Below are 27,862 nucleotides of genomic sequence, written 5' to 3'. Positions count from 1 at the left end.
GTGTGTGTGTGTGTGTGTGTGTGTGTGTGTGTGTGTGTGTGTTTGCCTGATTACAATGAGCAAAGATAATGATCATTTCCTCTGCAAATCAGATTGCTCTGTGACCTCAGAGGAAATGACTGGCAAACTGAACGTTTGTTTAGGGTAGGAAAGGTTACGTGTGTCTACGCTCGCAAATGAGGGTATATGGGTAAGCTGTCTGAATGTGTATATCCTGGTGTGCCTGTGAGAGTGTGTGTGTGTGTGTGTGTGTGTGTGTGTGTGTGTGTGTGTGTGTGTGTGTGTGTGTGTGTGTCTCCTTCAGACAGAGGCTCGTGACATAATCAGTTACGACAGATCCCCTGAAAAGAGAGCTGGGTTACAAAGCCACCTTCTCAGTGCCAGGAAGTTCTGTAAACTATTCGAAAGTGGGGAGATTTTGCGTAAGAGGGAAAGCGGTCACACACACACACACACACACACACACACACACACACACACACACACACACACACACACACACACACACACACACACACACACACACACACACACACACACACACACACACACACACACACACACACACACACACACACACACACACACACACACACACAAAAGAAGAGCCGATTAACAAATGCACTAGTTAGAGAATCAGCAGAAAAGAAGAAAAAAAAAAAGAACAGCGCAATGTGTAATCCTTCACTTTATTCCAGAGCAAGCACACATTCACACACATACACACACACACACACACACACACACACACACACACACACACAGACAGACAGACACACACAGTCAGAGTGAAAGCTCTGGGAAGAGGTAATGCCGGATGCTGGCACTACTACCAAATGGTAAGCCAGCACAGTAATCTACCCATAGCAGATTTAGATTTCCACCACCGCCAAGAACAAATGAGACTATAAACAACTGGTTTGCAGAAAAGTGACCTCATTAGCTACTACTGCTGCCTTGGATCACAAAAAAACTTTTTTTTTTCTCTGCGTTCACCAAAGAGAGACGACAAAAAAAAAGGAGAAGTGATATCACCCCCACCTTGCCTAGGAGAGAGAAAGGTGGTATTCAAATGTCTTTAAAGTTGCCCTAAGCCTGTCTTTCACTCTGACAAACAGACCGTCCTCCTTTCAGGAAGCAGTGGAGGGGCCTTCCGTCACTCAGCACTCGCACACTCAAAACTGCGAGTGTGGTCTCATAGCTAAACGTGTCAGAGGAACACGAATGAAAAGCTTATTTAAAACTGACGCTAGGCTATAGGGATGTGTGGGGACCTGTAGGGACTGGAATCTGAGGCTTCTTTCTTTACCGGAGGAGGGGATTAATATTTTTGAACAGACAGTCTCTCTCGCTCGCTCTCATATACACAGACACACCTGTACCTGTAGGGTTAGCAAACACCTGGGACAATATACCTGAATGAGATGTGCCTGCAGCATGAGCTGTTATACTATCTGTTAATGTGTGTGTGTGTGTGTGTGTGTATACAGGTGTAATATGTGTGTGTGTGTGTGTGTGTGTGTGAGTGAGAGAGAGACTGAGTGTGTGAGTGTGTATGTGTGTGTGAGTGAGAGAGAGACTGAGTGTGTGAGTGTGTATGTGTGTGTGAGACTGAGTGTGAGACTGAGTGTGTGTGAGACTGAGTGTGTGTGTGTGAGTGTGAGTGTGAGTGTGAGTGTGAGTGTGAGTGTGAGTGTGAGTGTGAGTGTGAGTGTGAGTGTGAGTGTGAGTGTGAGTGTGAGTGTGAGTGAGAGAGAGAGAGAGAGAGAGAGTGAGTGAGTGTGTGTATGTGTGTATGTATGTGTGAGAGAGAGTGAGTGTGTGTATGTGTGAGAGAGACTGAGTGTGTGAGTGTGTGTATGTGTGTGAGAGAGACTGAGTGTGTGAGTGTGTGTTTGTGTGAGGGCTGTGGAGTATGTGAGAAGGCAGACATAAGCCCTCTGCAGATGTGCATGAGGGGAAAGCTAATTACGGTAAAACACTAGCCCCGAACAGACCCAGCGCTGCACTCTCATTCACACACTCCCCTCTCTCTGCCTCCCCCCATCTTCTCCTCTCGGAGAGGAACAGCTAATACCTGCAGAGAAGGAAGGGCGCCTCTAGCATGACAAAATGAATTGGATATTTTAAGACTCAAAAAATATACCCCTCAAAAAAATGAAAATGCCATTTCTGTATCCTTACCCAGACACTGGGATATGAAATCAACAGTAAAACTGTTTTCCCCCTGTATTTTCTGTACTCGCTTCTGTTAGTACTGATGTAAGATATGTTCATCCACACTGGAGTGATACATGGATGTGAGACATGGACTCACCTGGAAGGTGTGAAGCCAATCCTGCATGCCAGCCGGAGGCGGGACTAAAGTGATACGCCGTCGCTGAAGCCCCTGTCCAGTGGCGGCTCGGAGGTCCCCGAACGTGGTGGGAGTGGACGAGTATGGAACGAGACCAACAGGGCTGCCACAGAGGGAAAAGAAGGGATAGAGTAAAGGTGATGAAGAAGACTGACAAAGGAAAAAAAAAACATGGACACTGATCAAATCAATGAAAGCAGAACTTGGAGGATGTGTGTGTGTGTGTGTGTGTGTGTGTGTGTGTGTGTGTGTGTGTGTTTCAGAGGGGGTGTTGATGCCTTGGAGAGGCGGGGGGTGGGGGGGGGACGAGAAGAGAGAAGGGGATGGTCTTACCTTGAATAGTCTGAGCCCTTGGGTTTCTTTCCTGTAGGGAAGGATCGGACCTCGCCTTGGTCCAACTTCCTCTTCATCTGAAAACACAAGAGAGAGGAAAAGGAGAAAGAAGTGAGTGAGGGGTGGTTATGGTCCACTGCACCGCGAATCGCCTCAACACACACACACAAACTCTCACACACAAACACTCACAAAAATCGGGTGTTTGAGGCTAAATTTGCATTTAGCCAAAGCGGCACCAACAAAACACAACTCCACATCAGACAAAAGCCCTTCTTAGCCTTTAAGCAAATACTGACAAAACCAACACACACACACACACACACACACACACACACACACACACACACCACAAACAATCCCGTCCTCCACTGTGTTTGAATAATGTCCTGTCAGGGGCTAGGCAGAGGCAGCCTGAGTGAGATGGAATGGCTGCTGTCACACTCGGGACATAAATGCCTTACAGTAAGTCACCTACACACATTACAAAACCACATTTCAGGAGCGACACACCCAAATCAGGTTAGGAAATGCTACTGAGAAAGCAAGCTGCTTGGGTAACAACAAGAATCCAAACCTGATTTGCTATGTGCTTATGTGTTCCTTACTGTCTCAAAGTGTGTGTGTGTGTGTGTGCGTCTCTCCCCATTATTCTGATCTCAACCGCCAAGCGGGTGTAAAACCAACAAAACAACTTGTGCTTGCTGCACACAGAAGTTCTGTGGAAGCGAACACTCGAAATTCCCAAACACAAAAGCTGCCACCATCTGCATTACAAAGCCTCGGCTGGTGACTGATGCTTTTGAGCTCATTATGACTGACAGCTTCAGAACTTCAGACTCGGGATTGCTTTAGTGTGGCGGCAACTGAGGCCAAAATGGGTGTCCTTCTCATTGATGCTGATGTTCAACAAAAGCAAGCCATAGTGTTGGAAACTTCTGAGGTAAATCAGAAGTAATGGGGAACTTTCATTGATTTATACTTGTTAATTGACCAAAGTTTTTTTTTGGACATATCCAAAAAAGCACTTACATTCATTCAGCCCATCCCTGAAAATAATTACCCGTCAAACAGAAGGTTGGGCCAGACATGAGAGCAAGAGCAATGGGGAAGGAGGGAAAGACAGTTGTCAAACCCGATCAATACTTTCGCCTGTCTGACAGCTGTCTGCATGAGGCATTCCTTAGTCTAACAACCTGAGGAAAGCGATTAAAGTGAAACGGGAAGAACTAATCCATTTAGGTATATAAGCATATTTAGTTCATCTCATCTAAAATTTTAAGCGAATATAAGACTGATAACAGATTAAAAAAAACTATACGCAAAGGATTAGTCAACCTGAGATTTTGTTTACAGTGGGCTACGGAGGAGCTTGATAGCGTAGCCGAAAAACACCGCACTGACCTCGTAACCGCACCTTAAGTGATATGCGGTGGCTTAGAAACGTGACTAATATTACAGGAATGCGCCCTTGGCAGAGGGAAAAACAACAATGTTGGAGCTGTAAAGAATCCAATGATTTTGGACGCGCTCCTCCTGTTCCCAGAAGAACAGTACAATCTTGATACAGCATACAAAATAAAGACGCCCTGATCAGTAATGTCAACGAAAAATTCCATACCACCTCAGTTATAGTCATATTTAAAAACACTGAGCTACTGAGATTTCAGTGGTCAAAAAACGAGGTCGTGTACTGTACAGTGTGGTCGTTTCATCGGCTTTTGGCATCGCCCTTGTTGTGGATAAGACTACTGACTTCGTTGCGATATATTATACTCTCTTGCCTTCACCGCGAGGTTTCAATGAGCACTTTTATAACAGTAACAGAAGCAACAGAACAGGGGAAGATTGTGAGAGACTGAGACAGAAGCTTAGATAGAAGGTGAGCTAGAGGAATCAGGCAACCAGGGCGTAATGTAGGGAACTCCCGTCAGTGCCGCAAGCAGGTGCACCGACCATATCACTGCGCTTACTGACATCCTCATTTCACAAGCAATGCGATTACCCAGATTGTGTAGACGCCCTAATCCAACGCAGTGATTTACTTGATGTGTATCAGGCACGTATAAAAAAAGGTTTTTAGCACGACTGAATGGGTCACACCTGGAATCTACACCTAAACGATCTTGCGCTGCTTGAGCTGAATAAACACCCCCACTCCTGTTATGTAAATTAGTCTGATCAATTCATGCGTATTTCCTGCAACAGAAAAATATCTCCAGGCAAATATCGCCGTTTTCACACCTCTGTCGGACGAGCCAAATAACGTCCAAGGTTAGCCCATAATTATCGGAGCGGAATTTTTTTTAAAAAGATAATCGTAAATCAACCCACAAGATCTAATGTGAAGCAGATTTAGGTTACAAAATATGAACTAACAATACGACAAAATATTTATCAACATGAAAGTAAAATGCATACTCACTTTATAGAAAATCATTTTCAAAGTGCCATAGAACCCCATGTTTCAACCCTGGTTGCGAGGCGTTAGCTTATCAGTAGGTAAAATCCACACAAATCTGCGCTGAGTGTATCCGTATCTTTCCACAACCACCAAGCGTTACTTCTCCCGGTAAATCCAAACAGTATGTCCGAGTAGCAGTGGACATGCTCGGGCAAGACACCCGACGAGGAAAAGCGCAGTCACGGCGAGCGTGAGGACGGCTCCAGTGACATGCCAGAATGCGTATGGTCTGTGTGCCTGTAGGTTCCCACACTGACTACCTCTCACCGGTTTCTGCAGTACGATAATGAAGGGAGAGAGGAATGCCGTACAGAAGGCGGAGGTGGGGTCAGAGAGAGAGAGAGAGTGAGAGAAAGACGAAAGGGAGGGAGGGTTTTTCTCAGGCCTGTTCAGAGTCAAAGCTCGAGTTTCATGCTCCCAGTGGTAAGAATGTGGTATAGTCCGACCTTCTGTGGACGCTCATCATATAGCGTTTGTGCGAAACGGTGAGGACACTGTAGCAAAGCGTACACTGACTAAGAACAGAACGAAACAGTATATCGAAAACAGACGGCATATCATATAATTACTGGGGCCATGCGTCACTTGTTGATTTGTCCATGGTATCCGCTTTACTCGTGTTTTTTTTCTCCTCATGTAACGCCCCCCTCCCCCGCCCTCTTGCCCGATTACTTCCCCTTGGCAGCACCGGAGGTATCTATAGTTGTGCTCTGATGTGCCCATGTGTTTTAGTAGACTACTAATGCAGGAATCAAAGACAGAATAAGCAAAACTGCTAGAGTTATTAGGCCTATTCCAAACCGTTTCAAATAATGGAGGCCTACAATTATTGCCCAAAGGCTGAATAATTAATAAATCAATATAACCTCAAGCAACATATGAATACTACAACCTATTTTTCAGCTCAAAAACGCCCGAAAACACATGCAATGGAGCCAGAGTTAACTCAACCACTGTTAGTTTACCACTGTTTTTATAGTGGTCGATTTCTGACACTGAAACGACTGTCTCCCTATGCGTGTGGTCCGCGGGAAAGATGTCAGTGTGCGCAAGAATCCATGTTCTCACTACTCCGATTTCACCTCACTGAGCAGAAGCCTGAACTGAGGGCTCACGAGGGACATCATGGTTGCTGAGTGTGTAGGAGAAGGAGGGAGAGGTGACATAAGAAAATACTAGGGAAGGACACATGATTGACAACCAGCACACACTTGAAGCAGTAGGTCTTTTTCAGAGATGTTTCTTGTGTGCCAATATGACTTCAAAAACAAGACCCACTTGTCTATGTTGTTGCTTAAAGTTACTCATTATTTTTAGTAGCCTATGCTGTAATCTCAATCAGGGTATCTATAACTAACTAGCTGCTAAGGTGCAGAATTAACAGCGAGCTCCTTTCTCTCATCATTAGGCTATTTTCTCCCTGTAATACAGAGATGGCCATGAAGTCTGGGGTGCCAATTACCTTTTCAATTGTAAGGCATCAGATAAAGAAGACAAAAACCAGACGCGTATTTGGTGTCACACACACACACACACACACACAGTCTAATTACTTATTTTTGAACAAGCAAAATGCTGTGAACTACGTTGTCTCAACCTTTTGACTCCTCCTCTCACTACACACACACACGCACACGCACACGCACACTTTATTACACTGTTACTAAGGTGATGAGATATTGCTGGGAGGAGACGAACATTTCCTAAGGGAACAAGTAGTTCAGAGATACACACGCGCACATGTACACAAAATCTTTGCCAGTTGTTTACCACAAAACACAAGTCTTATGAGGCAAATCAAAATGACGTGAAGAAAAACGAAACCGCGGTGGGGGTGTAGGAGAGGGCTATGGATTTGTGGGAAAGTACACTTGAACAGAATACTTACTCTGTTCATAATTTGGAATAATGTATTGTGAATTGAAAATCATGATACCTGGCAATCAACATGAAATCTGGAGGATTAGAGTAGAGTGGGGAGTAAAAGGCATATTCTCTAAATTACACATACTGTATTCGTGCAGGTAGACAAATACAAAATAAATGGGTTATTTGAAGCTCATCCTATACGTCTTACAATATACATTTTGTTTGCACTTGGTCTTACGAAGTGTATTCCAAACCTCAAAATGTGAATGTAATACATTTCATACATTTATGTTGAAAAATTGAAAATAGATTCATGTTCAATATTGCCATTATTTATACACCTGACTTGAAATCTTTGTCCCATGTGTCCCACATTTTATTTTTGAAAATATGCTAAATTTGACATTTTCATTCTATATATCTCCACAGGCCAGTTTCTGAGGAATTAAACCACCTTTGGTTTTGAGACGGCACAGATCCTCATACAAGTTCATTGTACAGCAGGAAAACATATTACTGGGATATCTTTAATACTTATTGAGCAATGGATTTTTTTTAATTTGCAAACAATCAGTAACAAACTTTGACCTATGAATGCCAAACTGACCAGAACCTTGTAGACCAAATACATATCTGTCCCCATAAGTAAAATGATAGGTATACAACATTTCTAAATAGCTTTTGTGAACACCTAAACCCGCCCCCGAGATGGTTCTGTTAATCCATTTGTGTTCTATTTGTGTGCTTGGGATTTGTGTTTAGTTATGCACAGAGAGATTAAACAACTCGTAGTCCATTTAATCTAGCATAGCACTGCTTCGAATGAAACAGCCTGTGGTGCTGCAATGGACACCGATTCTCACATGTTAACGGGCAAGGTCCTGCCGGCTGAGAAGGAGCCATTAAAGTGAAAGGGAGGGCGGAGCGTGAAAGAGGGGGTCTGCTAAAGAGAGAGCCATTAAGATATTTGATCATTCCACAGACAATGCAGTGGAGTGAGGCATGAGGGCAGACCAGGAGGAGATTGGTGATACAGAAAATTAGACCTCTAAAAATGGTCTTAATGAAAGCTTTTCTTCTCACAGAAAAATGAACAGAGGACTAAAAAGGTGCCATTCTTTAAATGCGTTTTCCCCAAAGAGAATACTAATGGTTTTCAACTTAAAATGATTCAAATCGGTCACAACCGAGAACCAAGGTGTGAATTTATCCAGGAAAATCACTTTGTTCCTCCAAACTCTGAAATGACTAAAGAGTCAAATCTAAGGGTCATTTAGGGTTTAAAACTTGTGCGTGTAAAAATACTTTTGAGTGCAGTTGGCCTCTGCGTAACAGTGTCAAACACACTATATAAGTAACCTTTCTCTGGGCATATGAGGTCGTTCGCTTTGGGGAGAGGCCAAGAATCAGTGGAAGACAAACTCAGTCATTGTACTTGCTTGACAGTATGGATCCAGATCTCTGTCTTTGAAAGTCGAAATGCAAGAGGCTAGTGTAGGTGTGCGTGATGCTAGGATAACAAAAACACCTACAGCAGGGATGTCAAGGAGAGGTTCACTGTGACCCTTAGCACCAACGCTCACATAAAGTGCAGGTGTGTACACACATGTGTAAACACCACCTGGCAACAATTCCTCCAGCAGCGAGGTCTGGCCACATTGAAATGGGTGCACATAGGTACACACACACCTGCCTATGGAACGAAAGGACGTTCACCCACTGTGTTTTACCCAAAAACCCTGAATGTGGGACATATTTCTGAGAATCACCTGACCAATATCCTGTGGCTATGCGTGCGTGCGTGTGTGTGAGAGTGTGTGTGTGTGTGTGCGAGAGCTGGCATGAGGAGAATGTGGAGCAGCATGGGACACCGTCTTTGATGCAGCCGCCAGTCCCACAGTCATTAACCCCCTGTTGCTAAGCACAGTTACCACGGTAATACATTAACAACAGGAGACAGAGGCGAGACAGATGTTGAGCTGAACTGCACACCCACCCACCCACCCATGGGAAAACGCATCCCAAAGCTGTAGTCTTTCATTCACCAATTATGGTTCAATAAGATACTCATATAAACCATATAATTAGTCACGCCAAGAAAAATAATATACAGCAAATAAACAATTCTACAAAAAACCACCAAGGCTATATTTTAAAGTGCACTAATGAACAGTTAATATTTACCATTGTAGGGTAAGGGGATATAAAATGTCTAAGGGGGAAAAAAGGAGAGAAAACCTAGAAGAGTACATTTGGGAGTGTGAGAGAGGTGGTCATAAACCAGGTCAGACCGTCCCCCCTTAACTCATTTCGTCGTTTTTAAAGACCTCTGTGCTAATGTTCCATGATGGAGACCTCCTCAATTACCTGGCACAGAGATTGATTCCTCCCAATATCAGAGATAGGAACTTTCTGGAACGCTAGTTATGATCTATGGGCTATCTGGCAGCCAATGTCTTCACACTCTTTTTAAAATGGCTTTGACCTTCGGGGATCTAAAAAATTATGGAGACAGCAACCCTCCACTACCAAAGCAACTGCTTTATGAAAAAAAGAATGGAGGTGGAAATGAGTGTGAATTCCTAGGAGGCAAAGGAATTACTACTACACAGCCTACTTGCTCCTAGATTATTTTTGTGATAAGACGTCGGAACAATTCAACCTGAAATGTCAGTGGAGTCGGCTGACATTTCTCTCAGGCGCAGAGAGTCCATTCCCTGCCTGTCTGGTAAGGTTCGAAAGGTCCCACAGGGCCCCTGCAGAGCTGCAGAGCCAAGATGGTGTACAACGGCTTCAATAGTGGGGCAACGGGCGCAGGGAAGACAGAAAGAGTTTTTTTGTAGTGTGTGTGTGTGTGTGTGTGTGTGTGTGTGTGTGTGTGTGTGTGTGTGTGTGTGTGTGTGTGTGTGTGTGTGTGTGTATCTGCCTACCTTAGGGTGTTAAACTGGAGGCTTTGAGTCGGACTTGCAGAGTTTCAGGCAAGTATTAAAGATGAACCTCTCCCACAGAGTAGTTAACCACACACGCCAAAAGATGCATGCTTACACACACCTCTTCCTCAGCATGTTTGTGGTGAGAAAACACAGAAAAACAGTTTCTCACACATCCAGGTCCTCTCCACCGAGGGAGGCCAACTCCCTCCACCATCAACTTGTTCAACTATCAAAACATCTCGCCCCAAAAAGGTGTATGTGTTTCCAATAAAGTGAACAAGTGAGTGCTAATCGCTTTAAATGTCAGAGAAACAGGTGGCATCTCTCGTTACTATATGGCCCCAAGTGCCCCATACATCGGCTGGCTCCGTTACAAATGTGTGCGAGGGAGAGAAGTAGAGTGGCTTAATGTGGGAGGGAAGGTGAGGAAGAAGAGCGGTAAGGACATTTTTTTTAGAAAGGGAACAGATTTGACTAGTACAATGTGTGGATGATTGAGCCCCACCTCCGCCCCCCCCCTACCTCACAGTTGTTATGACTAGGCTTATTGTCTCCATAAAATAAACACAAAGCCAAGCCCAATTAAATTACCACAAAATTGGTAAAACCAGACATGTTTTGGTGCCTGGGATGTGTTGTTACCTCAAGCCTCTTTCATGATTTGCTTTTTTTTTTGTATTATTATTCTTTCTGTCTAATTTTAGTGGAGTCTCAGAGTAGGAGTTCCACATTAAGACTTTCTTCAGTTGTCTCAAGTTTTAAAAGAGGAAAATCCCATAGTGCAGCGTGTGTAGGAGAGAAACAAAGGGGGAGAAAGAGAGAGATAGAGAGAGAAAGAGGGATAAAAGTCTTGTCTTTCAGCACGTCTTTCAGTTAGGGCCAGACTAGGTTCAAGCGCTGAACTGATGTAAGACCTCAGCAATGCGTCTCGCATCCTCTCTGTGGTGGTGATGAGAGAACTGAGAAAATGTCAACAATGCCACCAACCCATCAGGGAGGTGTGATGGACTCCACACAGACACCGGCTCTCTCCCCAACACCACCTACATGACACCAGCTGAATGTCAATGTTAGACACAAGGATCAGGGCCAGTGTGTGTGAGAAAGGCGTATTTTTGTTTGTATGGCATACACGTTGTACACAGCATGAGTGCTGTGTCTAAAGGCTGTGTGCTTTTTGTGTGCTGTGTGTGTGCTGTGTAGATGGGCATGCTGTCTAGGGGTGTGTGTGTGTGTGTGTGTGTCAGTTTCAGTGTTAATTGTTGTGTGTGGTCAGTAAGCACGATCAGCTCAGACAGACTCGTGTCTTTTTTCCACTTGGCTGGCTTAGACACGCCAGCGATGTGAAGAATCCTGCCGGCTCATCCCTCTGCTCCTCTCCCACATGGAGAAACTTTGAACTCATTTAGCCATAGCTGGTCATTCACTGATTTCATTAACTGGTTAATTTTTGCCTCAGTTCATGCTCTCAGGCAGGGTTCACAAAATCACTAGCCTGACGTCCCAGGAGAATCAAGTTATCCCGTTGGGCAACCAAAACGTAACACCTTGTCAGATGGGCTATCAGACGAGTGAAATAAAATTCCCCCCTTTAGTCGCATTTTGTGCCCTTTTGACTTTGACCACTAAACGAACGAGTTGTTGATCATGATGGTTTGTCTGCTGGGGAATGTATGCGTTAATCGGAAAGGTACTAGTCCAGAGTTTGAGCATTCCGTGCACCAGAAAAACTGAGACCAATACTGTTTTGCGCACATTACGGACAAACATGTATCTTATAACATAGCATTTATACCACATCATGAATTTGGATTTAATTCAAGTTTAAAAATCACACCTTCATCCATTTGTGCTTGTGCAAACATATCGTCTCCGTCACGATAACTATGAGAAGGCTATGGGGAAAACTGCAGGATGACGTTCTTACATTTCGTATGTTTGAATGGTTCTTAAAAAACTGGAACATTAGCCTACACAATGCATGGATACCAGGCAAGAAACGCCCAAGTTTAACTAGCCAACGTTAGAGAGCTAAAGATCTTATAGGTTAGATTTAAGGTTACAAATAAAGCCTATGAAGCAAAACGCTGGCAAGCATTTAAGTTTATGAGTGTGTGGTTTATTCTAAGACTGATTAACACATACCGACCGCTGAAAGGCTAGCCTACACACCAGTCTCTCCTGCTTCAGATATAACTTCAGCAGCTCATCTGATCTGCCCTTCTTCAAAGTATATGACCTGTAGCACTCCTAAACTCAAAGACACCGTTCCATTTCATTCAGTGCAAGCACATTCTTTTCTAGTAGCAGGTTCACAAAGTATTCAACTATGTCCCAACCATACACGGTTCTCCCATTAATCATCATCATGGCAAAAAGTCAAAATATGAGAAAGAAGCCCTAAACCTCTTAAAGTGACAACACACCATTAATCAGCACATCATCAAACGGCATCAAGATGGCCACATTTCTGTTTAACTGAATACTCAAAAACAAAACAAATCAGTCAATAAAATTGTATTTGCGTTTTAAAATGAATAAAGATAATATCCATATAGCCTGTTAGATTTAGGCCTTTTGTTTGCTTTAGATGTTTGCATTAATAATTCATTTTGTGTTATCGGTTTATATTAATTATGCAAGAGATTAACATCGATCTATAACTTAACTATAAGCAAAGCAATTCTGCATAGGGCACCCAAAGGGCCAGCAGTGGCCATGAAAAGAACAGTACCTTTCTACATAAAAACAAAACGGTCTTTTTTTAATTCGGGCTATTTCATTCCAGGCAACCAGGGATTTAGAAATGTTGCAAACCCTGCTCTTAGGCACAGACATACAACCCTGATTTGTTTCTTTAATCATTATTTTAGTTCGGACCTTAAATAACACACTGTCAGTTGTTCTAAATGTGCTAGAATATTCCAGGCTGTTCATTTTCTGCATCGGTACCTTTTCCTTACTGTGGTTAGGATTGAGAAACAGATTTGTGAAAAATCCAGGAACCAGTTTAGCCAACTCAATGGATCGGTTACGTGTTCGTGGAATCACAGCCAATCATAATATTTATCTTTTTTGTTTGTTTACCATTCTTTCATTTGTCTCCCTGGAGTTAGTGTGGCTGTAATGTAACAGAAAGTTAAAGGAGAGGAGAGAACACAAAACCCAATTACTCCGAATGTTGGCTTCAGGGAGCAATAGATAAAAGAGTGAGGCTTCATTTGGTGAATTTTATGGGCCTACCCTGAATTAAGGGTTCAACCTATTTTCAAAATAGCGCTTGTTACAGACTCAGTATTTGTAAAACTTTGTTGACTTAACCTTAAACCTCACCTTTCACCCAGCTCCTTGACTTTAAGATATGGAAATCACACAAAACTAAAGGCGGGTAGCAGGCAGTAGCGTAGAGAGGAAGTGTGGGGGAGGCTTCTCAGACTGGTAGGAGTGCCATATTCAGAAGGGTTGGGAAGGTACAGAAATAGGCTTCTCCACGATGTTTGGACTCACTTCAGTGGCTAGCGCAGCAGAGTGCTCTGCAAGGGCTGTTTATTTATGATGGATAGACAGAAAGAAATGGGAGTATGCTAAACCTCTCTCAGGCATATTTATGCAGGGTGTAAATGCGCACACACACACACACACACACACACACACACACACACACACACACACACACACACACACACACACACACACACACACACACACACACACACACACACACACAGACACAGACACGTCAATATTCTGGCACAACGAAACAGTTTTGGGATTAAAGCTGAACTCGCTAAGTTTTTGCTGCCTACTCAGCAGATATGTCCCAAAGGGGAGAAACTTATTTTCGGAAGGCCTTCCCCTCTCTGACCGGCTCACAAACGTTGACTCAACGTTTCCCACAGTCCCTGCAGGGAGCCATGGGCTAAACAACCATCCTGTGGATTATTCAACATGGCGATCTGTACCTCATCCATAATGCATTACGTGCACTGGCAGTAAGAGTGTGTGTATGTGTCAGAGAGAGGAATGTGTGGCTGGACTTGGTGAGCGCTCATGCATAGTTAAAGATGAGAGTGTGTGTGTGTGTGTGTGTGTGTGTGTAAGATGGACAAGAGTGTGTATTCAGAAGTGTTGTATGATGGTTGGATGGTAGGTGCTCATGTATTTTTAAACCAATGGATGCAAGGGTGTGGCTGTGTGTGTGTGTGCGAACGTGTGTGTGTGTGTGTGTGTGTGTGTCCTCAGGGGACCTTACTTACAAGAGTTCTTACGCCCAATTACACATCATTCCAAAGAAACAGCGTGTGATGTTCCAATGCGGTGCTCGAGAGTGACAGCGGCAGACTGGGCGCGCAAAGTGCATTTGAACATAACACTCAGGAAGAACCCCCAGAGGCTGGGGCACAGCGCTGCAATGAGCAGCCATCCCAGCCGTCCAAGCGGGCGGCTAAACGCTACAGCACATTTGATTCCAGCAGCACTTAAATCTCACTTAGTTCTTAAACAGTGGCACAACACACTATGCATTAGGAACTTAGAATCAAATCTAATTTAGTGTATTGTGAGTGGCTAATGTACATTTCACTTGGATAGCGCAATGGCTCGAAACAAGATATAATAGTATAGAATGCTAGATGTCATTATTATTTAATTGTAATAGTTAATCCAAATACAGCACTTAAATGTTTCTGTATATGTGAAATGGGAACACAACTCAAATGTGGGGGTGAACCAAACACATTGTACCACACTGACTGAAGGTGCCCACTGGCTGTAATACATGGCTGCATTGCTGAGATGGGTATTAGGCCTCACCCAGACTGACTAGCTAACAGCATGGTCAGGGAGGCAGGCAGGCAAGTGAGTAAGGACAATCTCCTCATGTCCTTTTTTTTTTTTCTTTCTGTTTATTTAGAGCTCTTCCTGCTTCAGCTCCTCTGCGCGCCGTGGCCCGAGAAAAAGGCCGGAATTTCAGAATGCACAGGGAGCATTCCAAAGAGCCAGCCACCGACAGCTGATTCCCAAACGGAGGAATGCGCTGACCGCCAGAAAACTGCTAAAGGCATGGGGTGAGAAAGAGAAAACACGCGACAAGGCAGACACACACACACACACACTTGCTCTCTCTCTCTCCAACACACACACGTAGTCACAATCGAAGCCACGTGCACACAGATACACATTGGGCATTTATAAATCATACCGATGTGTTTTTGAAGGAGAAACCTTTAAGTGTCAAATTTGATCTAATCTTCTAGGTTCTTCTTCACTTCACTGAGTAACAGTTGGCATTGAGCAATGGAGCGGGGGGGCAAAGGACCTTGATGTGTTAGGAAAGAAAGAATCTCAGAGGCCTCAACGTCAGTTGCCGTTCAAGTTGCGTCAATATCAGTCAGACTCTCTGAAATCCTGTGGCTTTTAAAGATTTAAGCTCATAAAGCTGTTAGCTATTAAAGTAGAATAGAATGGAACGAAAAGGCTTCTGAGGACTTCCTAAAATGCCCTCTCCCTTCAGATTTGTGGAGAACAATTTTCTCAAGTGCGGAGCGGAAAATCATCTTATTATGTTGGACATTCGGTGAAATATTCCTGAAATAAATAAAGAGGGTCAAATATGGAATATTGTCCTGTGGCCCTAAACTTTACGTAGTTTTAGCCAATCGAGGACAGACAATCAGTCAGTGTTCAGGTCAAACTAACTTAGGCCTAATCTTTAGCTTCTGCTCTCTCTGTCCCCCACACACACACACACACACAAGTTTTTTAACATTTCAGACCCTGGAACCAAAAGACAGAATCTAAGAGTCGGAGCAAGAGATTGACAGAGAGAAAGCCAAGCGCCGCATTTTTTTTACTGGCATTCTTCTGGTTTAGTGTTACGGCTGCCGATGTTACGACCCTGCCACACTCCTTTATTCTCACTTTCTTTCTTCCCCTCCCCAACTCCCCCCCCCTTCCCTCCTCTCACTCTCTGCGAGGACGCTGCAGATTTCCCACACGGCCGTGGGAGCTCTTAAAGAAAACAAACGCTGGCTCCTTTTGATGTCTCTGCTTCTGCGGAGCGGCACCTGGTTCTCATTGCGTTCTCTTCCTTCTTGCCGCTGCCGCTGCCGCTTGTCTTTCTTCTCCGTTTATCAGTCTACGCCTCCCCGCTCCTCTCCTTCCCCTTTCTCATTCTCTCACCGCAAAAAAATTCCAACTCGGCAGCATAACGAATGCAGGGCACACTACCAACAGGGTTATTGTGTGTGTGTGTGTGTGTGTGTGTGTGTGTGTGGGTGGGTGGGTGTGTGTGTGAGGGAGAGAGCAAGCTACTAAAGGAGCTTAGGCAGATGAAAAAAATAAAAAAGAATCACGAGCACATACACACAGAGGGCAGATACACTAAATCATGACAACCCACCATACCACCCACACACACACACACACACACACACATATTACACCACAAGTATGTGCATAAAGAACCATTTCAAAATGAACAAAATAAAGCACACATTTCCACGCCGTATCCTGTGGGTTGGGATGGCAGGGGTAGAATGTTTGGCAGTTGGCATTCAATTAAAACCAGAGGCTGGCAGGAGCCCTGGCATGCACAGGGCCCTAATGAGGGGAATGATCGCCCATTAGGAGGGATAAAGAGGAAGAGGAAGGTGTGGGTGGAGGGACGGATGGCACCGCTGTCAAGATGGACAGGCAAGAGGTGGCACAGCGCAGGAGAAGCGCCACTCCTACCTCCGTAGAAGAGCGGACAGGACTGCTATATTTATAGCGGCTTGCCGTCGCACTGCCTTCTCCTCCGCACAACGCGCCATACGGGGCTGTGCCAACTCCTTCCTTCTCCGTCACAGATGCCTTCAGTTAATTAATTGTACGGTCTCACTTGGTATACCCCAATCTGCTTTCGCTCTCAATCTCATCAGTTCCACCCCTAATCCAACACCACAGATCCTGTATAAGCAGCTCTGCCCGAGGGAACAAAGACAGACACACAGACACACACACACACACACACACACACACCTGTTGAGAAGATAGAGGGACCGTTTCGGGAGAGACACGGTGCCGACGAGGCAAACTTCAAAGCGCACAGCGCTGTGGGAACCGGTTGTTACACCACCAGGCCGAGTACGAGTCTCTCATAAAGCTGGCCGATAATGACATCTTAAAAATTCCCTGCATAGCTGCGGGTTAGATAATGCAACAAAGGTGCGCATTCAGAGCAGGTTGCGGCGACTTAAGGTCAGAGACAGCGCTACAGAACCAGCGCGCTGCTCCACACTTCACCAGATGATGAACTGATAAACTGACGGTAAGAGATTAGGCACAGGGTAAAGTATCAGCCTAGGCGTTAAACACTCTTAGCGACACCTATGACCTGACCTGATCTGATCAGAAGAGCGAGGGGGTAAAAGCTTCTTTCCCCCAAATATATGACGCAACAAAGTCATTGGTAAGTCCGCTTCACACCATCTCTGAAAGGTAGTCAGAGGAACTTTCACAAGGTGCTTCAGAGTTCGTTACATTTTATGTGGGCGACCGTTACAGTCTTGGGAAAAAAAAATCAGCCTTACTGCAAGTTTTTAGCTGTAAAGTACAGTCCTCAGCTGAAGGTCAAAATAAGCAGTCTCTTGAGCCACTAGTAGCCGTCTAACTGAAAATATGAAACAGGCCATTTCCTGCTTATGCATTTGTGAGGACAACAGAAGCAATGGGCTCACAATACTCGGAACTCAAGTACAGAGAGATGCAAACACGACAGTTATCAATCATGACAGATTTGCTGCAATTTCTGCAGAAATAAAAAAGGTGAGCGCTCTGCACCAGACGAGATATGTGTATTGCTGTCATAGCAACCCCTTCAATCTGAAGGCCAAATTGAGTGTTACTGAATGAAAGGGGAAAGGGAGGGAAGGAGAGAAAGAGAGCCAAGGCCGGACATGTTGGGGGGGGGAAAGAAACCACCATTAACAGGCTCATTGACTGATATGAATACCACTGACTGACTCCAAGGCATCTCATTCAGACAGACTTCCTCCGCAGTAGGCAATCAGTCTATTCCATTCTGTTAATGAACTGGAAGCAATTGGTGTCAGCAGACCGTCCGTGAGTGAGTGAGTGAGTGACACTGTAACCTCCAGCAAGGCTGGCTGCATGGGCTGGAGACACTCCTGAAGGCGAACACCCGGGAGGGGTGATTCATTGCTCCACTGAACCTCAGGACCGGTGCTAATTAATCGAATTTATTAATCATGAGGTGAGAACTCTCTTCTTCAAAATGTTACCATTAGTCAGTCCTCAGTACGCATCCAGGGTGAGTGGATTAACGAGTGAGCAGATTTAGATCTAGAGGTGGAGGAGACATCTGTCTGAAAGACATCCATAAAGTAGACTACTTACAACTACTTCCAGCAGCGACCCGTGTCTAGAAAACTCTTTCGGAGACCACAAACTGTACCACCACCATATTGAGGAAGACTGATAAAGGGACCTGTGGACTCAGGACTGACCCACTCTAAAATAAGGTAAATATTGACCCAAATAAATGAATTTGCAGGAAACTGGGACAGTGAGCACCCTTGGGTGTGATGAACCAACTCCATGCTAATAACAGATGTGCCATAAGTCAAGTTCTAAATGCAAACACAGATCGAATGTTGTACCCACACCACCATTTCTTCTGAGTAGCGATTGGGAAATGTCGGCATTGCTTTGGCTTACTAGCCTGGGAGTACTTCAGCTTAGCTTACTAACTTTGTATTATTTTTTTTAAGTGTTAAAGGTGGTCAGCGCTTCCAACCCAGCACACGTTGTCAAATTCAGCGATTTGCTCCTCATGGTCAACTGGTGGTCTGTTCTATGTGTGTGCTCAAAAATGTAAATGGGAAACAAAGTAGTTTGGGCCGAGTCCAACTATTCCAGCCAATAAACACCTAAAGGAGCATGAGTGTAATTTGATTGGCAAAAGGGTGTTGGTATTTCATATCAATAGCCAGAACCACAGACTGCACCTTTAAGGTCATGATTGTGAGAGAAAGATCAGGTAGGGTACTACAACATACCCTTTAAATGGTTTGTCGTTATGCATATTTCTAGTGATCTAGTTATGCAATGGCTGAATTCATAAACATTTCATAAATTTCACTCTTTCTGTGAGCCAATTTAAAGCGCTTAGCCACACTGTCAAAACAATGTGCACCCTTTGAGTTCTTAACTTAACTCATCCTGACAAGTGTGAAGCACGCTGTCCCGCTTCAATCCACAGGTCCAATCAGTCAAACTAAGGACTTTGAGGGAAGTGTATACCAGAGTTGAGTCAACAGTCTCATATCTTAAGAGCAAGAAAAAAAAAAAAAGGCACAGCAGGCCAAGATGATGAATAAGGAAAAAAATATTTTTGACAGACCAACAAATCAGTAAGCTGTAGATTCAAGTTATGAGGCAAAAGTTATTGCTAAATTCCCTCCAAAGCACATGATTGCTGCTTTTCAGGGTCCCTTGGTTCAAATAGCTTCGGCCTGAGAAGTCCTATTGGGATTCTGTGTTTAAGCTCTAAACAAGGGACATTCCGGAACTGGATGAACTAGATAAGGACGTGGGGGTTGTCGTTTAGGATGATTCAGAGTTTGAAAGATCATGAACTCTGTCGGGGACCATGAAATCCACCTCCATTAGACCGACGGTCTTATCTCATGCAGTTCAAAGCCTGCCGAGTCACTGATGGACACAACACTGAGGCACAAGCCTGGGCATGCCCTGGGCTTCAAAGCCTAACTACGATTAGAAAGAACACTGACATATTCAATTGAATGTTACTTTGGTGAAAAACAAAATGTAGCTACGTATTGGCAAGCACAATACGGAGTGCTACAAAAAAGCTGCTCAGTTACAATCTCACAGTCTTAATCCAAGTCACTCAACAACTATTTACATAAATGACTGTGCACCCCACTGAGATAGAATGCGAGAGATGCTGACATAAACCGTGTTGGTTTATCTTGGCTGGAGAGTTTGACTATAGCAAGGAAGTACCCTCATGGGACAGGAAGTCTCTTCTGAGAGGTGATAATGACCCGCTCCTATGAGGAGACCTTCAGCGAAGGTTGCTCCGGGACAGAAACACGAGTGCGGGTTGTGAGACATTCCCTCTGCTTCTGAGAAGGGAGTGGTAACAGCTGGCATAAATGAGCCGACAGGTGTTGGGAAACCACAGGAATCCTGGGAAATGGAGTTCATCGCCGTCTGACAGACTGTGCATGGAGAAACTGCTGACCCAGGAACAGTTTCCTGTTTCTCTGGCCTGCACCAGAAACCATTAGGAGCTAAATGAAAAGATTCTTGAACTGCATATAAGGTCAACATCCATCTACTTTAAAATGCTGAATCATGCAAGGTCCTCATCCTCCCCAAGCTATTCCACCATCTTGCAGGCATCCGTGCCATTTTGGGCAGGCAGTGCCGCATGGCTGTTTGCCAAATAGAATAGTTCCTCCAGCAGATCATGATGACAAAGCAAGGGACATGCACGATCCTAATTTAGAGAATTCCACTGGGAGCACTTTGGCAAGACGTCACATCTCAACGCACAGGCTACAGATTAAACACCATCTTAAGAGGAGGACATTGAAATAACACACTAATTGCGACCTTCGCAATAACGCTCAGCGTCTTAATAGTAGAATCTTATGAAACCCCAATCACGTCATAAATCGAAAGAATTCACACGGCTTCTATAAATAGTTAGCCGTTAGCTTTCCTCATATAAGGAAGCATCAACGCACGGAAATACATGGTGAGCAAAGCATCTGGCAACTGCGTGGTAATCGCACATCACCACCAGAATAAATCAATCGACTCGTGCTGCCCAAACTCACGAGTCAGATAACGTGTGAGGTAAATCAATACAGGGGCAGAATTTACAAAGAAAGCCTCCTCACCAATCGGTCCCTGTGACGGTTCAGCCTATGTGTGATAACATGGATGTTGAAGATCCTGAGCATGCTCTGGCGGGGCCGCAATCTCGAACCCTCGGCATTGTTCCGCCGCGATCGCAGCTTCTCCCAGACCCCCTCCATGACATCTACTTCCACGGGGAAGCTTTCCACGTGGTCCCGTCCCCTCGCCTCCATACCTCCCCTGGGCAGCGACCTCTGATCACAGGGCGTGGTGAGGCCAAGCATGGAGCTCCTCCGTAGGGCCATACCAGCCCAGCTACACGTCAGTAGGCAACACGCCAGTGGTTAGACAGAGCAGATGGTGTGGCTGCCAGGTCCAGTTTCGGGGATGGGTGGAAGGGCATACAGTATTTAACGCCCACAGCCAGCGTTACCCTCTCAGTCGGGTCCCTCTCTTGGCTGGTTTCAGGTCTTATTTTAGACCGCCTCACCCTGGGCGCACCCCACCCCCCCCCTGACCATTCTTGTCTTGCTCTGCACTAGCGCTGCTCGCCTCTCCATCACGTGTCCGATGCCCGCTCATGCCCTTTAAAACGTTGCCTGGGGTGACATCAACCAAGACGGCGCTGGTTAGCATTGCCAAGCCCAAGCCGAACCAGGAGCTAATTTAGAAATCTTACAAATACAAAAATAGGTAGTATAGCATTCCTATAGGGAGGAGGATTCGTTTATTTAAAGACAAAAACAAAACCAACCACCCTGACTCATCGATGACAAAATGTCATTTCCTGTATTTTTCCCCCCAAAACCCCCTTGCTCAGCTCTGGGTGAGACGGTGATGACATTGCCATGGAATTCAGAGCAGCTTAGTCATGGCAGCGCAGCCCATCCATTCCATTCCACACGCAGTGACACCATCAGCCTGCGTCTGTACAGGGAGCGCTCCACATCGCACGGTGCACACTCGCAATGTTCATTTTACATCCACCAGCTCTGCTAGTACGCTGATCTATCAAGTGTTATATCTGCTTCTAAAGTGTGACCACTTTAATCTCCTACTGCTCCATGCATACAGATAACCAGCCTAGAATGTGTGTGTGTGTGTGTGTGTGTGTGTGTAAGAGAGAGAGAGAGAGAGAAAGAGAGCGCACTAGAGAGGCACGTGCTTTCAGAATGAATCATACCGTGAGCGTTCATCTGCAGTGCTTTTGGAACCCTCTCAAATGTATAAACAGAAAGTGACATCAGCAGGAGACACAGGTTAACTCCTCTAGAGCCACAGGCCATTTTTCTAAAACAGTGAGTTATCATATTTGAGTAGTACCAGAGGCCAGGTCTGGCCTCTTTTAAAAATACCATGACACATGTACACATTTTGTGTACAATAATCATGCTGGACAATGTTGGATTTAAACTGTGACCTACAGCAGGTTTAGTGAATGAAATCGTTAAGTGTAACATGGCTGTCCACTTCAGGCAAGGATCAAAATGCTATAAGTTATCATTGTGAAACCTCTGCTCTGCTCTGTCATCCTGGGAGTACTGTATGGTCGGGGAAGTTTTAGGTAGCCGTCATGACAGGGGCTGTCAGAAGGTGTGTGTGTGTGTGTGTGTGTGGGGGTTGGGTGGTGGTGGGATAGGTGATGCGGTATGCAGAGAATGCTGGGATATGTGACCCCTGCGACCACCGATGCGAGAGGGTCCGGCTCAAAAGGCAGCGAGGCCTCAGCATCCACCCACATGCCAGACATTCCTCCGTTGCTCTCGCACTCCCCACCCTCACCCACACACACTGCTCCACGGGACTAAATATGACCAGTGTCCCAAGGCCAGCATCTCATACCCTGGGAGAAACCCTTACTTACAGCCGTCTTTCTGTGGCGTTTCCATCAATCAAGAAGTCTTTTAGCTGTGTGGTCCTGAGGAGTGTGTGTGTGTGTGTGTTGGTATGTGTGTGTGTGTGCGTGCGTGCGTGCGAGGGAGAGAAAGAGAGAGTGTGTGTGTGTGTGTGTGTTGGGGAGTGGGGGTTGACACCATGTGTCAGCAAGGCCATAGTACATTAGTATATTAACCCATGTCTCTACTCCACCCTGATTAAGTAAACATATCTTCATGCCTTTAAGCATATGGCCACAAACCTCATACACTGTGTGTGTGTGTGTGTGTGTGTGTGATTAAACAGATTACTATGCCCCGGGCTGTAGGATATTAATCCTTCACTCCAAAAGGCTAGAACAGCAGATTTACACCGCTAGGATCAGAATACAAGCGAGAGAGAGAGAGAGAGAGAGAGAGAGAGAGAGAGAGAGAGAGAGAGAGAGAGAGAGAGAGAGAGAGAGAGAGAGAGAGAGAGAGAGAGAGAGAGAGAGAGAGAGAGCAGGAGGGGGGGGGGAGAGAGAAGGAGAGAGAGGGCAGGAGAGAGAGAGAGAGGGGGGGGGAGAGAGAAGGAGAGAGAGGGCAGGAGAGAGAGAGAGGGGGGGGGGGGGAGAGAGAAGGAGAGAGAGGGCAGGAGAGAGAGAGAGAGGGGGGGGGGGGGGGGGAGGGAAGGATAATGGTAGAAACCACTAGAAAGTAAATTGAAAGTAGGTGAGAGATGAAAAGTGGAAATAAGAAGGGACTATATTAATGTTATAGTTTAAAGTCTGACAGTGACCAAAACATCCGTCTCATGCTCCAATTAACCCTTTGATCGGATAGCTCACAAAAAGCTTAATCTATATTTGGTTACTATAGTTACCATGTGACTACTATAGTCACCGACTATAGTTGCCATAGGTCCAATCCCAAGTTTTATAAATGGTTAGAAGCCAACTAGAATGATTATTTTTGCTCAGTCACCTCGTGATTAATAAGAGCACCCCATAGTGTTGGAGAGGAAGAAAAAAATCTCAAACTATAAGAAGACTCTAGCACCCTCTAATGGCCACATGTATTTCTACTTCTCTACTTTCTGTTTGAAAAGCAGCCAATCATTAATTTATGGCTTGTTCCCTAGACATGTTAAGGCTTTTTGATCAAAGCTACTTGCTTACTGAAAACAAAATAAAACAAACAAAAACAACACCACCACCACCACAATCATTCAGGTGGCGTCCTAACAATATCTTACGCCGTCCAAACCGATAAAACTCTGCACCACCCAATTACCTCCACAAAAGACAATCCAATGCACACCCCTCCCCCGGCGCACAAAACGAAACGGAGCAGAACAACAACCAATCCAAAATGAACAACAGCCGAGAAAGAACAGAGACAGAAAGAAAGAGAGAGAGAAAGAGAGAGAGTTAGAGACGCCTCTGGCAGTGGGCACACCACCTGTTCTTCATAGTTTTGTTCAAAAAAGTCTAGAGCCAGGAAGGAATGCTGGCTTTCTTTGAGAAAATGCCTGATGCAGAGACCACCACTGTTTGGAAGACAACCCATGCCACCCAGCCAGAGCCAAGATGGCGGCAACAACAGGGAAAACGGCACACAAGCCCCACCTGTGGTTTCGGTCATTGTCAGCAATGAGAAAGGAAAGAGACGACCATCTTGAGACCCATTAAAGACGCTGAGGAAGACCGTCTCCCTGAGGTCTTTCTGGTGGTCTCCTCTTCTTGTTGTTTTTGTTGTTGTTGTTGTTGAGAAGGTTGGAGTACCTGATGGCAATGTGCAAGCCACCGGCACATTCCACGGCTCTGACTTCTATTCATGGACTGAGCAAAGGGGATGGAAACAAAGCTCGACGCTGAGTTCATTCATTCCCAAAACAAGACAAAAGCAAAGGCATCTTTTGTCCCCATTTGACCCTCCTTGTCAAGTTCACAGGGATGCTGTCTCTATATCAGGCCTAGTGATGTCCTGGTTGGGATATAAAGACTGTATGATGTATAATTTCTCACTTGAACCTCACTAGATTATATGCCTACAATATACAAAACTAAATACATAAATCAATAAATAAATATATAGATAAAGAGATGTATTAATCCAATATGCCCCAAGTAGCTACTCTCTATTATTAGACAGCCAGTAATCATGAGAAAATACTTGCTCTGAAGGGTACTTGACCTTACTAGTAACTCATGTGAAGCTATAGGGAATACTGGACAACCACTGTGGGACTGATCAGCATAGAGGTATTTCCATGCGAGACCTCTTGGTCTTGAGGCCTTTAGCCATCCATGTCCCTTAACGACCAATGATGCAGGAGTGGAGAAAAACAAGAGAGGATGAGACAGAGAAAGGAGAAACCGAATGGTGCTACAGGCATCCTGGGAAAAAAAAAGTGAGAGAACGTTTGGCCCGGCCCTCGTCTGTGACCTGCGACCCCTGACCCTTCTCTGCCCTGCTCTGCACCAGACAGCTGCACCTGGGGAGGACCCGTCGAGGGCCATCTGTCCCTCCCCCAGGGTCACCCTCGCCCGCGGATCCAAAACAAGGCACCCTCCCCGCTCAGCGGGAGCTCCGCATTCCACGCCCCACCTCACGCTCACGCCGACTAACAAGACACAGACATATAAACAATGGAACAGACAAAACTAGAGCCCGATGCTTCGTGTTCAAACAGCACTAGAAACTCTCAAATTGCAACTCCTCTCCTTTTTACACACACCGTCTGAAGAACAGAGTCTTAACCAGCTAGCCCGTAAATCACCAGCGGGTAATATTTCATTTCTAAGTGGCCTTGTTGGACACAGGACGACATGAGGGTTGCAACGGTAGAAAGCCTGGGGTTGAGGGTCACATGGGCCAAAGGGCGAGGTCCTTGTTCTGCGTTTGACCCGGGAAGTTAAGAAAAGCCCTGAGGGCCCAAGAGTAACGCAACCTCTCGGGTCAGCCAGGGAACGAGAGGTTGGGACCTTCAGCATAACATCTGTGGTCAAACCAATTAAGAAACTCTCACTTTACACACCCGCACACACACACCGTGCTCAACATAGACTCACCCTGGCTTTGTACATGGCACCTTCACACGTATGTACGCGCGCACATGCACATACACACATCATTATGTCCTCGTTAAAAAAAATGAAATGTTCCAAGTTGAAAAACCATACTGGGAAATTTGACTATAAATGTAGGAGGGCTTGAAATAGGTTAATAAACACCTGCTGCAGAGCTGTGCCCAGACTCCTAACCGACATGATACTATTTCCAACTTCCAGCATTCCATGGGTTTCAAATCTGCTCCAAGTATAGCAAAACTCACCAAGAAAAATTCTAATCATTTTTCCAGATTACAAAGCTACTAATAAATAAATAGCTTGGTTCAGATATTTTTTAGATCAATCAAACTCGTAATCTTGCTAAAAATTCAACAATATGTCTTGGTCATGTTTGTCCTGAATATCACTTCAGCAAAAAAAATTGAAAATAAATAATAATAATAAAAAAAATCAGGCAATACTACACAGCTGAGGGACTGATGTAGAGACTCACCAGGAGAAGGCTGGCGTTGGAGCGTTTGTTCTGCAGTCCCTTTGGACAGTCACTGCTCCTGCCATCATCTGTGCCGTGACTTGTGTGTGAAGAAGTCCCATCCGTCCTTCCCTCATCTTCCTCAGTCCCCTCGTCCTCTTCCTCCTCGTCGTCCTCTCCTAAACTTCCCTCAGAGTGCTCAGAGTTGTAGCAGTCATTCTCCTCTTCCTCCTCCACCTCTTCTTCATCGTGTTGCTCACCACACTGTCCCTCCATCTCCAACTGTTGAGCAAAATGTCCGCTGTCATTGTCCTCAATATTGTCACCGTCATCGTCATCGTGTTCTTCGCCATGGCATGTGCAGCTCTCGCCCCCAACGTCTGACCCTTCCCTTGCTAAACTGTCCTGTTGAGGTTCTTCACCCTCCTCGTCCTCCTCCTCATCATCATCATCATCTCTATCATCATCTCCTCCCTCATCACGGCCCTGCTCGCTTTCTGCCTCCCTTTCCTCCTCCTCCTCCTCCTCTTCCTCCTCGGCTGCCACTGGCTCCAGCATTCCTTCATCCTCAGGCCCTTCCTCCACGCTGGTGCGGACCGAGGAAGATGAGGAGTTGGAGGAGGAAGAGGGGGTGCTACCTGGTGAGGTTGGCGGGGCGATGATGGTCGTGGGGGTAGAGGCAGCGGTCGGTGCCGTTGCTGATCGCTGCCGCCTTTGATGGCCCCTGCTGGCAATGGTGCTGGTGTTGCCCGGCAACAGCAGGTCCTGCTTCATCTCCACACTGACCAGCCGCTGATTTGCCTGTGAGCATTCAGAGCATTCTAGAGACGGAGAGAGAGAGAGAGAGAGAGAGAGAGAGAGAGAGAGAGAGGGCGAGAGGTTAATTACTAGTACAATTTAATCTATTTTCCCCTCATTACTCTATTCATCCAAAACCATTTGGGGTATTCGCTTATTCTAGCCTTTTCCCAGCCCCCAAACATAAGGTTTGAGTCTTCATTTGGTTTCTAGTTATTCCTCTTGAGTGCATCCGTGGATTCTAGGGGTTTTCAATACATCCATAAACAGCCACTACTCCAGTTTCACAATAACAAGAAGCTTCTCCACACGGACACAGCATAAACTCATACCTTAAAAAGGCATGTTGGATTTATATGAAAGCTTCAAAACAGACAGTTACTCCAAGGTTCTACCACATAATATAGACCTCGGTACATTAATGATCAGATGACTGTTCCCATGCCTACCGGCTCAATGACAGGTTACTGAAATGGCAAAGAAGCCCCGCTCAGGACGTATGTGTGTGTGTGTGTGTGTGTGTGTGTGTGTGTGTGTGTGTGTCACAACCCCAGAGAGAGAAATGTGACTACCTTGGATATGAGACCCACATTTTGTTCATATCAGAAACTTAAGTGTCCACAGCACTAATGAATTAATAATGCTAAAAATTTGTCATCATATTTGCAGTATGGCAAATACGGCAGATGAAGTGCCGAGTGCAGGACTGTCCACTAGATGGCAGTAGGGACTACAAAAAAAAAGTGAGGGGGTGGGGGGCAAGACTGAGGGGCACAACAGATGTGGAGCCCTCAATACCTCACCTCACCATCTCACC

At 45.3% G+C, this 27,862-nt stretch overlaps 1 protein-coding gene across 3 annotated transcripts in view; it reads right to left on the bottom strand.

Annotated features, from left to right (window-relative positions):
• The window catches only part of LOC105894189 (F-box/WD repeat-containing protein 7), a 49,398-nt gene that overhangs the window by 12,706 nt on the left and 8,830 nt on the right, over positions 1–27,862 (bottom strand). For 2 of the 3 annotated variants that reach the window (XM_031584552.2, XM_012820663.3), the window contains exons 2-4: positions 26,269–27,068; positions 2,690–2,766; positions 2,318–2,459 (exon numbers count right to left, since the gene is read on the bottom strand). In XM_031584552.2, coding sequence (XP_031440412.1) covers positions 2,318–2,459; positions 2,690–2,766; positions 26,269–27,021 — 972 coding nt within the window. In that variant the 5' untranslated portion in view covers positions 27,022–27,068. Of the gene's footprint in view, positions 1–2,317; positions 2,460–2,689; positions 2,767–5,114; positions 5,493–26,268; positions 27,069–27,862 lie in introns of those variants that run through there. The other variant, XM_012820664.3, reaches the window with a different exon arrangement.

This window comes from Clupea harengus, chromosome 18, assembly GCF_900700415.2.
Source record: "Clupea harengus chromosome 18, Ch_v2.0.2, whole genome shotgun sequence".
NCBI classification, from domain to species: domain Eukaryota; kingdom Metazoa; phylum Chordata; class Actinopteri; order Clupeiformes; family Clupeidae; genus Clupea; species Clupea harengus.
The sequence above is the reverse complement of the archived record's forward strand: the minus strand, read 5'-3'. Positions and strand labels throughout refer to the sequence as shown.